This window comes from Hyposmocoma kahamanoa, unplaced genomic scaffold, assembly GCF_003589595.1.
Source record: "Hyposmocoma kahamanoa isolate Upper Pololo Valley unplaced genomic scaffold, ASM358959v1 202, whole genome shotgun sequence".
In the NCBI taxonomy this organism is placed as follows: domain Eukaryota; kingdom Metazoa; phylum Arthropoda; class Insecta; order Lepidoptera; family Cosmopterigidae; genus Hyposmocoma; species Hyposmocoma kahamanoa.
The window spans coordinates 91,052-106,373 of NW_020653726.1; the positions used below are offsets into that span (position 1 = coordinate 91,052).

The 15,322-nt window shown below is 37.1% G+C and overlaps 1 protein-coding gene across 1 annotated transcript in view; it reads left to right on the forward strand.

The window, feature by feature from the left end:
• Nucleotides 1–11,089: 11,089 nt before the first annotated feature.
• Nucleotides 11,090–15,322, forward strand: part of LOC113227060 — a 32,181-nt gene continuing 27,948 nt past the window's right edge. The window contains exons 1-6 of the mRNA XM_026459933.1: nt 11,090–11,345; nt 12,634–12,925; nt 13,340–13,516; nt 13,733–13,812; nt 14,178–14,371; nt 14,817–14,931. Of these exons, the coding sequence (XP_026315718.1) occupies nt 11,132–11,345; nt 12,634–12,925; nt 13,340–13,516; nt 13,733–13,812; nt 14,178–14,371; nt 14,817–14,931 (1,072 nt within the window). The 5' untranslated portion in view covers nt 11,090–11,131. The remainder of the gene's footprint in view (nt 11,346–12,633; nt 12,926–13,339; nt 13,517–13,732; nt 13,813–14,177; nt 14,372–14,816; nt 14,932–15,322) is intronic.

Sequence of the window (15,322 nt, forward strand, 5' to 3'; positions counted from 1 at the left end):
GTGACCGACGATGGGACGCGTTTGCCTAAAAAATGCCTATTCACTCTAGCCTTGAATAGCCCCAAATTGTACTTTTCGGGAAATACAGATGCCGGTAGAGCATTCCATTCCTTTGCCGTACGCATCAGAAAGGAGGAGGCAAAGCGCTTAGTGCGAATAGGTGGAATATCAACGACATAAGAATGGAGTGCTCCGGACCTTCTAGTCGACCGAAGGAGGAACGGTGAGGGCGGAACCAAATTGAAAAGTTCCTGCGCACACTCCCCGAAATGTATCCGATAGAAAACCGACAAGCAGGCTACTTTTCTGCGATGATCGAGATTTTGGAGCTTCGACTCCACAAGAGGATTATTGTTAATAAGTCTCTTTGCTTTACGCTCCACCGAGTCCAGGGCAGCTAACTGGTATTGGGCAGAGCCGTCCCAAAGGTGGCAGCAGTACTCCATACAGGATCGAACTTGTGCTTTATACAGATTTAAAAGCTGTTCAGGTGTGAAGTACCGCCTGACCTTGAAAAGTATGCCTAGTTTTCTGGCAGCAGTTTTTGCCAAGCACTCGATGTATCGCCCAAAGTTGAGGTTTGATGATAAGTCCAGACCAAGTAGCTCAAGGTGGTCCCTTATCGGCACGGATACACCTCGGAAAGTCGGAGTAAGGTGTAGGGGACTCCGTTTTGATGAGAAAAGACACGCCTGTGTTTTAGCCGCATTAAACCTGACCCTGTTAGCATCTCCCCAGTCGGAAGCAGCTTTCAGACTCAGGTTCAACCGGGTGACCATCGCCTCTCGCTTACACCGGATCTCTTCACTGTTGTCTCGGGCGTCTGGCACATAACTCACCGCCACTGTGCTGTCGTCTGCGTACCCAAAGATACCGGGCATCAGCAGCAGGTCGTTGATATGCAGCAAGAATAGAGTGGCGGAGAGGACAGATCCCTGAGGTATATAGTATTATATATAGTATTCTCAAAGAGCTATATCGCACAACAGGAGAGAATGTTTCCAAATAATCTACTCCAAACCTTTGGGTAAGCCCTTTAACTTACTAATCGTGCTCTATAACATGACACCGTTCCGTTTGTGTCGCATTTTATCTTGAATAGCCACCGAATTTTAACAATATTCTTGCCGGCCGGTCTGTCAACTAACTCCCAAGCATCATGCATATTGCAAGAATCAATTTCATCTTACATAGCTTGACACCACAGATTGCTATTGCATGATTGCAAAACCTCCTTGACAGTCATCGGCTCATTTGACTCTACAGTTCTGTGGTTCTCGTGGTATTACGCCAGTATCAGTAGAAGAGGTCGGTATTTGCTCATTCGCTTCAAAACAAACTTCTGGCATGATCAGCCCATCTGCTTTAAGGTTGTCTACTAATTCCGGGTTGTATGGCATCTCCGCCTCAACCTCAAGTTCAGGCCCCTCTCCCACGCAATTTTCTTCTGCAACAGTTTCGTCGTTGCATGCAGGGAAGAATATCTCACAGACCTTTTGCTAACGGTACCTGGAAAAATAGTTACATTAAAAACTATATCATGACTGCGAAAAACTACGTTTTTTGTTAAGTCGTAAAGCCTATATCCGTTACTTTCATAGCCAAGAAAAACACAACGATTGCTTTTCGGTTCAAGCTTGTTCCGTTTAACTTTATCAACATGAACAACAGACTTACAGCCAAACACACGCAAATGTTTCAACCTTTTCTTACCGCTCCAAGTTTCCTCAGGCGTTTTACCGCATAGCCGTTTTGAAGGTGACACATTTATTAAATATGCTGCCGTGTTAGCGGCTTCAGCCCAAAATTTGCGGTCTAGGTTTGACGTATACAACAGGCACCTAATTTTTTCCAAGAGACTACGGTTCAACCTTCCCGCAGAACCGTTTTGTTGTGGACTGTAGGGCACAGTCACTTGGAGCACAATCCCCTTACTCTTCAAAAAATTATCAATATTTCTGTTCACATTCTCATTACCATTATCAAACCTCAAGATCTTAACTTTATCCCCAGTTTGATTTTCAACTAGATTTATAAAGTTTTTTGTATATTCACTCACCTCGCTTTTCGCCTTAAGAAAATATACGAACACCTTCCTCGAATGATCATCCAAGAATGTTAGGATGTATTTCTTGCCACCAAGTAAATTTACCGGCAAAGGACCGCATAAGTCGGTGTGGATTCACTCCAACCGCTTATCAACCACAAATTTCTCAGGATTGCTATGGAAAGGAAGTCGTACTTGCTTTCCTTTGACACAAACCTCACATGCCACGCCTTTGCAAGAGATAACTTAAGTATATACAAGACGTCAATCAACAACGTATCGGACAACTTAACGTTACCTATTCCTGTACATTTCAGTTTATCACCACGGGCAATAGTAACAGAACCATCACGCGACTTAAAATCTATCATTAAATCACTCTTGCCAGTCATGTGGTTTATTGCTCCCGAGTCTTTATACCACGAAGATTCCTTTTCCTCTCCAATACTGTATGCCGACAAAACGCAGTGTCCTGAAGAATTTTTCTCATTTCGACAATCTTTCTTCAGATGTCCTTTTTGTCTGCACTTCCAGCACCACGGTTCCTTCTTTCGACTAGAAGTATCGTTCGCTTTTAACTCGGCCTTGTTATGCGTCGCTTTCCTCGTTCCCGAGTCACTCGTAGTTGCGCTTTTCTTGTTCAATACAAGCACTCACTCGATCTCCACGAGTAATAGTCCAACGCTAATCCTGAAGCAGTTTCGTTTTTACCAGATCAGACGATATGACAGCCCCTGAATGCTCTAGTGCCATGATCATCGGCTCGTATTCCGTCGGTAAATCATTCAGCATCACTGTACCCAGAAACTCATCGTCAATTGGCTTTTTCATGTTCGCCAATTGCTGCGCTGATGATAATACCTCATTTACATAAGCTTCCATGCTAGTGAAGTTTTCAAGTCCGCACTCTCGAACTGAGTCCTTTTTATCATATATCATGCGCACGTTCTAGTTCATCCCGAACATCTTGAACTGTCTCCGCCGACGCTAAATGACAAAAACACGACTTTTCGACGTTCAAACAAATTTTGGATTTTGCTTTCTCATCAAGCCGATTTCTAACCTCTGGCTTTGTGGTGTCTTTGTCGTAATCTTGTATTAATATATTTTTCATGACAGATTTCCATTCGGCGTAATTCACACTACCGCGTAACTTTTCTTGAGAAAAGTTATTATAATTATTTCCGGACATATTACGTTGTTTTAATTGTGCGGGTTCATAACTATATATATAATATAAATTAAACACCAGTTTAGGATATAAAATATAATTTTAGCAGAGCCGACATAACAAGAGAACAACTACAGCAGTAGAAAAAAGTGACATAAAGTCAACAAGCAGACAGCCAGGATTACAATTGAATGAAATCTCCAAAAAACGCAATATGGGCATATTGCATATATTTATTCTCAATTTGAACAAACCACCTAGCGACCATTTGTGTTTTTTTAACGCACACACTCAACATAGCCCCGTATTAGGGAAACCCTGTGTCGCCGGTGCCATGGACACACACATAAACAACCACAAATTACACCCAAAGTCACGAAAGAAATAAATGAAGGCCATACAATTAATTCTCCTGGCCCGGGAATCGAACCTGGAACCTCTGCGTAGTAGCCCAATGCTGACCTTTCGGCCACAGAGGCAGTTTGAGCAGCAGAGAGGCAGCGACCATTGCGAAAATTGACCAACACTTCAAACGCGAATGACCGATAAGGTGGAGTTTATTACCATCTGTGGAAATTCAAGAACGATAGAAATGAAATCAAGTCCTGTCTGTCTGAACTGCATTAAATGCTCTTCATTTTTTAAGTGCCCACTATAAAAATAAAATTTAAAGAAAAAATTTTGATTTCATAATTTGAGCTAATAACGAACTTGATTAAAACATATATAGTAAATATACATCATCTTTGCTTGTTTAAATGCTAACCTGTAAGTATGGAAACCTTCTTTTGAAATAGTCTCGAAAATCTCGTATTTCACGGGATTTTCGAGACCGCACCGAGTCTCAGTCTTTTTTTCCGGGACGCGGAAATGCAGCGAGACTGAAAGCCCTAATTAATATGTGAAAAAGTGGAGCAGGAAAGAAATGTGTTTCATCAAACATTAGAATTTCGTCATAGAAATAGCAAAATAACGAAATGCTATTGGTTGCTGAAACACAGCACGTCTCCATTTCGCTTTGGTTGATATAAGCCTAATGGATTAGGAGAACATTGCTTTATTACGTATGTATGTGTATTATCGATATAGAATTTACATTGACGACGTCGGTGACCCAGTGTTTAAACGCGTATTATTGTGACGGTGTGACCTCCTTGTACCGTCATCCCACCTTTTTGTATCGCCTCTCTCCATTCGTATCGTATCGTTTTTTTTTCTTCTACTCATATTTAAATTTAAAATTGTTCCATTTTAATTATTAAGCCATGAACCCGGATGTAATGGTGCCGCCATTGAAACCCTGAAACAAGAATATAAAGATTTGTTTAGACGCTTTCTGGCGCTTTCTGGCACCTCCACACTACTAACCAATTTCCAGGGCCTAGTTTAAAGGGTGGACGTGTCGCCGAGGTAGTGAGTCGCTTATTACACTTCTCCAACCAGGCCCTAACTTAATTTTAAACGCGAACGTGGAAAACGTTGTACGTGTAACTATCATGGCGCCATCGAAGCTTGTATTTGTTGTTGTTGTTTCTCATCTAAATGTTTATAAATTTCAAGTAACATTTTTCAGTCTGTATTTTTGCATCCCTTTGTATAATTATTGTGATCTTTTTTCCACAAATAGTCGATACGCCACGATATATCTTTACATATCTTTATCAGGCTCAACGAAACTTCGTTTTCGTTACTGCATGACATGGGGATAGCAAGACAAAATGACTGCGCGAACCAGAGCTACTCTTCGCGTTTCTCGCGCGTCAACTAAGCACACTAATTTAAGACTCCTAATATTTATTACACCTCCCTCAGTTAAAGTAAGGGTTCCTTGAATTTCAATAGTATAATAGACGTTTTAAAACTGTGGGCGCCAAATGGAAGGTTCCGGTGAGACCAATTTGGGAAATGAACGTTTCTAAATTTGATCTAGTCTGAGATTTCTGGGTTTAAGTTAATTCCGTTGTTCTCATAATCCATAATACAATGAATTTCCTTCTTCGAGACCACGAGGCTTTTTTGATTTTAATGTAGCTAAAAGCACGATGTCGGTGGATAACAAACAACCTTTCATTTTGAACGCACTGAATTGACCCAATCAACAAAATATTGTACAAAAAATATGCATCGCTGGTCGTAATAGAAAGAGAGTGAAACAGTAACAAATTGGAAATAAAACTATTATTTCAGATTTAAAATCACGTATATTTGTCTATATAAAAAAACCAACGTTTCAGATCCTTTACAGATCTCATGGTCACGACAGACTGATGTGGAGCTGTGAAGTGTCCGAAACGTTGGTTAGTTTGAATATGTGCCACACAATGTAAGCCGTTAGGCTATCGTTAGGTTAGAAATAGGTTTGAATGAACAAATATACGCGGTTTTATGACCCGAAGAAAAAATATTTTGCTAAAACCTAAGAACTCGAAAATTTATCATACTTTAGCAAAAATTTAATTGAGATGGTCATCAACCATTTATGTTTGGGAAGAAATTGTCGAAACAACTTATTTTCCATAACTTAACGTTGATGTTATTGATAGGAAGCAAAAAAAAAACAAAATAGAAAGTCTTTTTTTTATTTTGCCAAGTCTTTAAGTACCAATCTTTAAGCAGAAAACTAGTGAAATCCCCAAAATGACGCAATGTTTTTTTAAGCTTGGCCGGTTATACTTTTGCTCCTGTCTGGCGTGGTTGTTTGTCACTTTTATTGTTAAATAAAAAAGAAACACATAATGTAGCTGAACTATGTCGTATCAAAAGAAACGCCACAAATTCAGTTTTACTCCGCCCGAAAAAATTATAAAAGTCTGATAAATTAAAATTAAAGATTATTTCCCGCCAATTTTTTTTGTAACTATTAACATTCTAAAAATATATACCATTTGAAATTCAATTAGTCGTGTAAAGCCAAAAGTGCAAAACTTTCAGTCGTTACGTAGTTAGTAACATCGTTGTGTTTTCCGGTACCTACATATATTTATTTGTCTCTTTCAAGTGTCGTCATAATAATATTGGTCATTTATGAATCAGCGATAACATTAAGATTTACCAATGATAATATCATTATCAAAGTTAAATATCTATTATTTAACTTTGATAATGTTATTAGAAGCAAAATTTTATGTTAATCCTCGTTATATCTATAATACTAAGGCTTTATGATAACGTTATTGGTGGCGATTTATATTTTTCTACTCTTTTATTGCAATCTGTAAATTATAATTTTATTATCCATATCACAATGCTCTTTTTAGTTCTGAATTACAATTCTATTATCTATGGTACCTGCTTGTGAACTAAAAAATGTCATTATACTGGATCTGAACACAGAACTGTTTCAAAAAAAGAAAGTCGTATTTTTCTGATAGAAACAGTCTCATAAATATAGTGATGTTATTGTAGACGATCTAGACCTGCGCGGCGGCGTCGTTTAAATGGTTTGGCTCCCGCGTCCGCGAACGGTGTGTTGTCGTTGACCCGCATCCACTTTCATTGTGTTTCAGGGTTTATTCTACGGCAGACGAACTCACGGACACCAACTAGTTTTATATACATAATGTACAAGAGGTTTGAATTGTACAATATTTTAAATAATTTTAATCAGTGTTAGATTAGGCACACAGTTAGCCTATAATATAGTCCCACTGATCTCACAATGAAAAATATTGAAAAGGCTGGTATTCAGTGATATTTATGCGGTATTTAATCGTACATTTAATGAACACCAACATGGTTTTGGAAGAAATAGGTCAACTGTCTCTAACTTAGTCATCGCCAATGAATTCATAACAAGAGGCATGAAGGGCCGTGCATAAGTTGATGCGTTTACACTAATTACACTATATGTTTTATCGCATAGATCACAATATGCTTCTGAACAAGTTGATGGTAGCAGGCATCCATGGAGATTTATTGCGCTGGTTTGCTTTTACGTAGCTAATAGAAGCCAGGCGGTTGTGTTACGTGGCTTTATGTCAAGATAGACATCAGTCCCTTTGGTGTACCACAGGGTTCTATCTTTGGACCTTTATTATTCATCATCTTCATCAACGACATAGGATCTTGTTTTATTCACTCAAAAATCTTGCTCTTTCCTGATGATATGAACATGCTAAAAGTCATACGTGGGCAAACAGATGTTAACGATCTTCAGGCAGACTTAAGTAGATTTGAAGCTTTCTGTACCATAAATAGGCTTGAACTTAATGTGTCCAAATGTTTTTATATGACATTCAGCCGTAACACATCAACTATAAAGAAACATCAACTATAGGCACTGGTTACAAATTACATGGCACCAACATATTGAGAGTCAGGGAAATGAGGGACTTGGGTGTACTCCATGACGACAAACTACTTTTTGACAAGCATATTGAGTGTGTAGTAAGTAAGGCATCAAAGGAACTTGGATTCATTACGCGGACATCAGCGACGTTCAATAATATCAAATGCATTAAGATTCTTTATTGCTGTTTTGTACGGAGTCATCTTGGGTATGCTTCACAAGCCTGGAATACATGCTATGAAACCTATAGGTCTCCGTTGGAGGCAATTCAGCAGACATTTTTACCTTATCTGGACTACAAAACCAAACAATTTTCATCAGGTTATGAGCATAGGTGTACTAGGTACCATTTTTGCCGCTTCGTGTACGTCGAGAGATTAGTGACGTCAGTTTTCTGATGAGGGTCGCCAACGGTAATATTGATTGTCCAGAATTGTTGTCACACATAAACCTGCGCAAAAACCTGTTGCATTACAGATGTCGACCACCTCTGCAAGTGCCGTTTGCGAGCACTAATTATAGGCAAAATACGTACATCGTGCGTGCATTGAGACTTTTTAACAATGCGACAGTAAATCATTCTGAATTTGATTTGTTTTGTTCAAACATAGACACAGTCAGGCGAGAAGTGACCAAAAGTCACTTTGACATATCACGTGATTGGCGATGAATATTTTTTCGTTTTTTTCGCCGGTTTTTTCGTTTAATTGTCTATTAATTTTTTTTAAATTTAGTGACTGTGTTCTTTGTTTTCTTCTATAATCTCCTTTTGGCTTGCTAAGTACTTTTGTACTTTTGGTGGAAACTCGTAAATGGCATTAAATTACTCATATTTAAGTATACTATAATTGTATTATTTGTCCGTGAATTTTCCTAAAATGTATAAAGAAATAAATAAATAAAATAAAAGAGATAAATAAAAAAATAAAAATTTAATTAAGGCTAAACTTAAGTCGGATTATTATATTAGAAACAAATTTTTGTGGGGGGTAAGAAATTGTGATGAAATTGAAAATTATACTAAAATATGTAATGAACAGTTAAAACTTATTAATTTTCCTATTGAATTCCATAATTGTGCCGATAGTATGTGTGATGAGTTAAGCCATCATAGTGTAATAAATAAGTTGTATACTAATATTGTACAGGTTTTGAGAAATGCCACAGCGCAAAGCCGTCTAAGGAAAGTAAATAGAGACCAAAACAATGTACGTAAAGTCGTGCTGGGTTGGAATAAGCATGTATCGGAGGCACACAGGCAAGCTAAATTGGATTTTGAAATATATATATCCTATGGAAAACCAGAGAGTGGACCGATCTATGATAAAATGTGTCTTAGCCGTAGAAATTTTAAATCTAGACTAAAGTTTTGTCAAAACAATCGGGAGCAGATTAGACAAGATATGCTTGCATCACAACATGCTTCGAAACAGTTTGACAAGTTCTGGAAAAATACTAGGAAACATACTCTGAAGCCAAGCTTACCAGTTAGTGTTGATGGTTTCAGTGACCCATCTAGTATTGCTAATGTTTTTAGGGAACATTTCAAGGTCGAGTCTCCTCCTGTTTCCTGTGGGGTGCTCGGTGCTGAGACTTGTCATGTCAAACAACCTATTTATATATCTAGTAAGGACGTTTCACTTGCAATTAAAAATATGAAAAGAGGTAAGTCGCCGGGGCATGACAGTCTCAGTATTGAGCACTTACAGCATGCAGGCCCACACATAAATAGGCTTTTGTCCATGTTGTTCACTTTCTGTCTGAGACACACATACTTACCTCCGGACCTAATGAAAACAGTTGTTATACCTTTGGTTAAAAATCGTACAGGTGATATTGCAGATAAAGGCAACTACAGACCCATCTCTTTAGCAACAGTGGTAGCAAAGGTCTTAGATAGGATAATCGATAATCACCTTAGCAGCCGCACAAAATTAGATGACGCTCAGTTCGGCTTTCGTGAGGGTATGTCGACAGAGAGTGCTATACTGGCACTGAAATACACTGTGGACTATTATTTGAAAAGAAAGACACCTATATATGCCTGTTTTTTAGATTTGTCAAGAGCCTTCGATTTGGTCTCATATAACATACTTTGGCCTAAACTAACAAATATTGGTGTTGCTCCTGAAATTGTAGGTATACTATCACATTGGTATAATAGTCAAAAAAATGTTGTTAAATGGGCGAATTCATTCTCTAGCGAGTATACGTTGAAATGTGGTGTAAGGCAGGGTGGATTGAGTTCGCCTAGACTTTTCAACATATATGTGAATAAGTTGATCAGTGATCTCAGGAGTACAAACGTTGGGTGTAGAATAGACAGTATCAGTGTTAATAACATCAGCTATGCTGATGACATGGTGCTGCTGAGCCCATCAATCGGTGGTCTGAGAAAGATACTGCAGGTGTGTGAAACTTATGCCGAGGGACATGGACTAAGGTACAACGAAAAGAAGAGCGAGTTTCTGGTATTTAAATATAAAGGTCACAGTGACATTCCACCGCTTCTACTTAATGGTGTACCCTTGAATCGTGTCTCTCGTTTTAAGTACTTGGGGCACATTGTAAATGAGAATCTTGGAGATGATGATGATGTGGAGAGAGAGCGTAGAGCGTTGTCAGTGCGCGGTAACATGTTGGCCCAGAGGTTTTTCAAGTGCTCTGTTAATGTAAAAATAACGCTTTTTAGAGCATTCTGTCAGAATTTTTATACAGGTGCACTGTGGACCAACTTTACGCAGCGGGCTTACAACTCCTTGCGTGTACTGTACAATAACATCTTTAGGGTTCTGTTGAGGCTTCCCCGCTTTTGCAGTGCATCTGGCATGTTTGCGGATGCATGCGTGGATGATTTTTACGCAATCATGCGCAAAAAAAGTGCGTCACAGATGTTGCGACTGCGTGGGAGCACCAATAGTATCCTAAAGATGATAGAAGTAAGAATGGACTCGCCTGTCTTTCGGCGGTTTACCGAGTTACATGTAATATGTAAGTAATATTAATAATAATGTATAATAATAATGTATAATAATAATGTAATTGCACCTATTTGATAATTGTTTTTGTCCTCTTTGTCTCTACTAACTTAGCACATAAGATTATTGTTACTAACAAATATGGACTAAGTTGTCTGAAAAATAAATGAATTTGAATTTGAATTTGAAAAATAAGTTGTTTGAATAAGTGCCAAATGGCTTGCCTATTCATTTCAATTATCGATGAAATAGTTTTTTATTATCATTTCAGGAAAAATCTTGTTGAAATTATCCCGTGTGCAGCATGACATAACTGTAACATAAACTGCCACTCCTGCCGCACCTCGCAGCTATCTCAGGAACCTGCCCAGTTAAGCGGTAGGCCTATAGCTTTAAGTTCTTTTCAGGGTAAGTATAATTTCCTAGGTTCCCGCGAGCAATTTATAACAAATATTACACATATTGCGCTGTTCAGAATTACGTAGTTTATTTAATAAATATATCCACTGTTGATTAATCGTGATTGTTGGTACGGATAAGATTAAAATTGAAACTCAATTGGGTTTAAGGACTTTGATTACTTGTTAGTTCTAGTATCACCTTCAATATTTTTGTATGTAGTGGACATTATTTAACTTTAAATAAAAATGACATCAATTAGAATTATTTTTGTAATATTAAACATATTAGTGTTAATTCATATAGTAAATAGTGATCATAATAGTAGAATCATGTTTATTACAAGGGATCCCAAACATCCAGCGTTTGATCCAAAAATATACGAGGAAGCTTTAGATTCTGAGCTGTGTACAAAACAAATAGACTATTTGAGTTTCAATGATACGCTTTTGAGGATGACATGTAAGTACTATAATAGATTTTTGTTTTCATAACTTGTATCAATGTACAAGTTAATGATACACAGAACGTATCTTTAACGATGGAATAAACTCTACAACTACTTTCGTGATTTTTGTTATGATTACAAATATAAATATCAGCAATCCTAAAGAAAGACACAGTTCATATATTGGCTACAGTTTCGGCTCTCGGCCAACTACAACACTGTTCCAAATTGTTTTCCCTTTCCCTAAGTTTCTGTCTCGAACTAGAAGCAATAACGGTCCATTCCCGCCAATGCATGTATGGTGACGAACTTGGACACCATGACCTCGTGTGTATGAAGTGCTGGCTGGGTATCCCGCCATGTAGCACTCTATAAAATCATATTCTGAACGTTGTGTTTGTTCACCCAAATGGGGGTATCAGTGGCTCCACCGCAATAGCAATGTACTTAAATATGCCAACTTCGGCTAGTGCCACAACTATGTGCCTTTTTTTGTATTACAAATCCAGGATCTCAAGGATGCACAAGAACAAAATTGTTAAGGGAACCGTCAGTGCCTCGTCAACATCTCCGCATTCAAAAAGGTTGGCCGCTTCTTATGCCAAAAAACACATTTAGCCATCAAGAGTGGAAATATTGCTAGCCTCGTGGGCATCATGCTACAGAGCCCAGCCTTCTAATTTTCTATCTTATATTAAAACATATTATTTAAAACTGGGTACTCATTAGCGAGCTATAACAGTAGCATGACAGATACAGTAGCGACGACGTTCTAGTGTGTACGCGTGAAACAGTCTTCACTGGCTAGAATGAGTACGTACCTGGTTATCGTCGGCTCACTGCAAACCGTATGCGTTCCGCCCGCGGCAAGCTCGCGAACGTACACATTATAATTTTTGGTAACATAACATGCAACGGTTACGGTTACAGCTCGCTTGTGAGTACCCGGCTTAAGGTATTATATCATTTGTTTCAAGCCATGTAAATATTAGTTGGTAACTAGTTAATAACATATATGTTTTTACATTTGTGTCAACTATAATACAGTGCAACGTAACGAAACGCTGTAAACAACTCTTTGCGTTATATTTCTAGGCAAATGTGTTATAACCATAGTCACATAACCTAATAAGTCGGCTTCCATTCACATTTACACTGTAAAAAAGTTAACTGTAATAAATATAATCAACTGTAATAAATAGACTGTAAACAATTATATTTACGTAAAAATGAATGATTTATTAATTGCCATTTAACGATGAAGTTTGTAGTGATATTGTGTAACGAAAATTATTCTTACAGTTCTCGAAGCAGGCCTAAGAATACCGAGAGGAATTCTGCAAGGAAATCTACTAGATCTAGGAAATTACCGCCAATGCCTTGGTATTAACACAGAAATCGATAATATGGTTATTAAAGGAAAGTATTGTCAAATAAATATTGGATTGTCAGATCTTGTAAGCTTAGGCGGTGCAAATGAGTTGGTAAACGTCAACAAAGCTGGTGATACTTTAACAAATGAAATAAATTTGTATAAAAGACTACGAAAACATGTAGAGGCGATGTATGGAGTAGAAAGAAAAGAAATGTTAAGGTAATGAATCTGAATTAAAATTATGTTAATGTTACAGTAAATTGCTTTTAAAGTCGTAATATTTCTTATTTAAATTCCTTTATTAGTCTACTTAGTATTAGTCAAGTTAGAAACACTACAAGTTATACAAAGATACACTGGCATGTTAAGACTAAATTTAGTGTATTACAAAATTTCTTGCAAACAAATTAGCCATATCAAGAACTGGGCTATTTAAGATTGCCAGTCATTTGACGAATGAGCCATTCGTCTACTAAACTAATGTAATAGTTTAGTTTTCAATGATTTGCCTATTTCATACTATCAGCCGTTTATAGATACCAACAAGGTCAAGATCTAGGTTTTTCATTTCTCTAGAAGTGATGCCCTAGAAACATTACCTTAAGTAACAGCTACTCAATTTTTACTTTTTAGGACGGATGCAGTTAATTTGAATGCTTTACGCTTTACATTATCCATGTGTTTACCAAAACCTTGCACCACAAAAGAGGCATTGTCAAATCTCATCGGAATTAAGTTGGAAAATTATTGGGAACTCTCTTGTCGATTCAAAAACGACAAACCCTGGGCACCAGGGGTTTATGTCGCTATGTAAGTAATTTTTGTTTCCTGTTTAAGTTTACTTCGAAGTCGTGTGTGAAACATAATATTTATTGTGAAAATTATGTTACAGACTTAGATGTTTATAAGTACTAACACAGTTAACAACACTGTTTGTTGCCATTTCATTTTCTTCATTATCTGAAATAGATTTGAAATCATCAAGAATAAAGTAATGTACTATTACAAATAGATTTTTGTTTTCAGTGTCATCTTCAGTTTATTTGGTGCATTGGGCATTCTTAGTACAACCTACGATATATGGAATGCGGTTATTCGTAAACGAGGTTAGCTCCTGTAGTATATTAGCAAATGCTATGACTTTTACACGTATGTCTTTTTAGCGGCAGTAAAGCACCTTGTGAAAGAATTCGTTCAGAGACGTTCTGCCACCTTACTTATTTTTGCTGCCATGCAATAATGTGAGCATTAATGCATTCCAGTTACAATCATATGGGAGTAAATTTGAGTTAAACTTTTTGAGGGTAGCCGGGTTATATGCATCCTAAAATATTATAAAGACTCGTTTTATATATTCAGGGACTGTTATAGTTTGTATAGTATGAAAAAATATTAAGTACTTTGGCTTGAAAGGTAGCTTTTAAATTTTTAACAACGACAATTTTTGCTAGAAAATATTTTTTATTTTCAGATCCCAAATCTCTCAACACAATTTGCCTATCGTTCTCAGTGTACACAAATTCTCGACGTCTCATCACGTTTAAACCAGTTCGCGGTGCAATAGAATGTGTCGACGGTATCAGAGCAATAACTATGCTTTGGATTGTACTCGGGCACTTAATTGCCTATCCACCACCTCTTCTAAATAATTTGGATTTGTTTCGGGTATATGTTTTTTTATGACACGTTAAATCCGTCTCTTTCTTTGGCTTTTAAGTATTATTTATTTGATTTGAAAATTGCCTTAGAAAAAAGAAACCGAGTTTACTTACACTGAGCCATTGTGAGAAAGCATATTCTTCACAGAAGATAGAAAAGAGGCATACTTACTTATTTTTATGGGCAATATTAATATATGAAAAAAATCTACATTATATAAAACAAAATAAATGTGGTTGTGGAGTTTTCTGCCTGCGCAAAACCCTTTGTCGTTGGCATCATCGGATTGAAGGACTGGGAGGGTCAGCAAATTCATAAACATAAGATACTTATGTCCCAAGACCTGCAACATATTTGCGATATTAAATATACTTTCTCAATGTGGCAAATATTTAAGGCTGTCTGACTCAACAAAATTGTTTTCACTTAATTGTTTGTTACTCTTTTATAGTGGATTTTCTCATTTAATTCTATATGGATGACTTCAGGCCAAGTCAGTGTGGACACTTTCTTTATGCTTAGCGGTTTACTCATCGTCTATACTACTGTTGGAAAACTTAGCAACGGTAAGCATTGATTCAAGAAATCGACTCTTTGATTTGCAAATACATAAGTAGACCCTCTTTTTCTATTTTGGTTTTATTGGAATTAGTGATGGGTATTAGTTTAATATGTTAATACGTTAATTTAATATTTAGATACATGACATGATTCTAATTATATTTGAAATTTGAATTAGCAAATTTATATGTAAACGTTCAATATTTTTCATTTCTATAAGAAAATTTTAAGATTTTCACAAAGGTTCCAGAAAGTTGAAATTTCATTTAATAAAAGATGCTAGGTCACGTATTCCAAGCTTAGCCCGTGTTTTAAATACACGAAGTTCACGACAGTCACGTTTGGCTGTATGATAGTTACTGAAAGCCCGATTTTTGACTGTACGATGAAAAATTT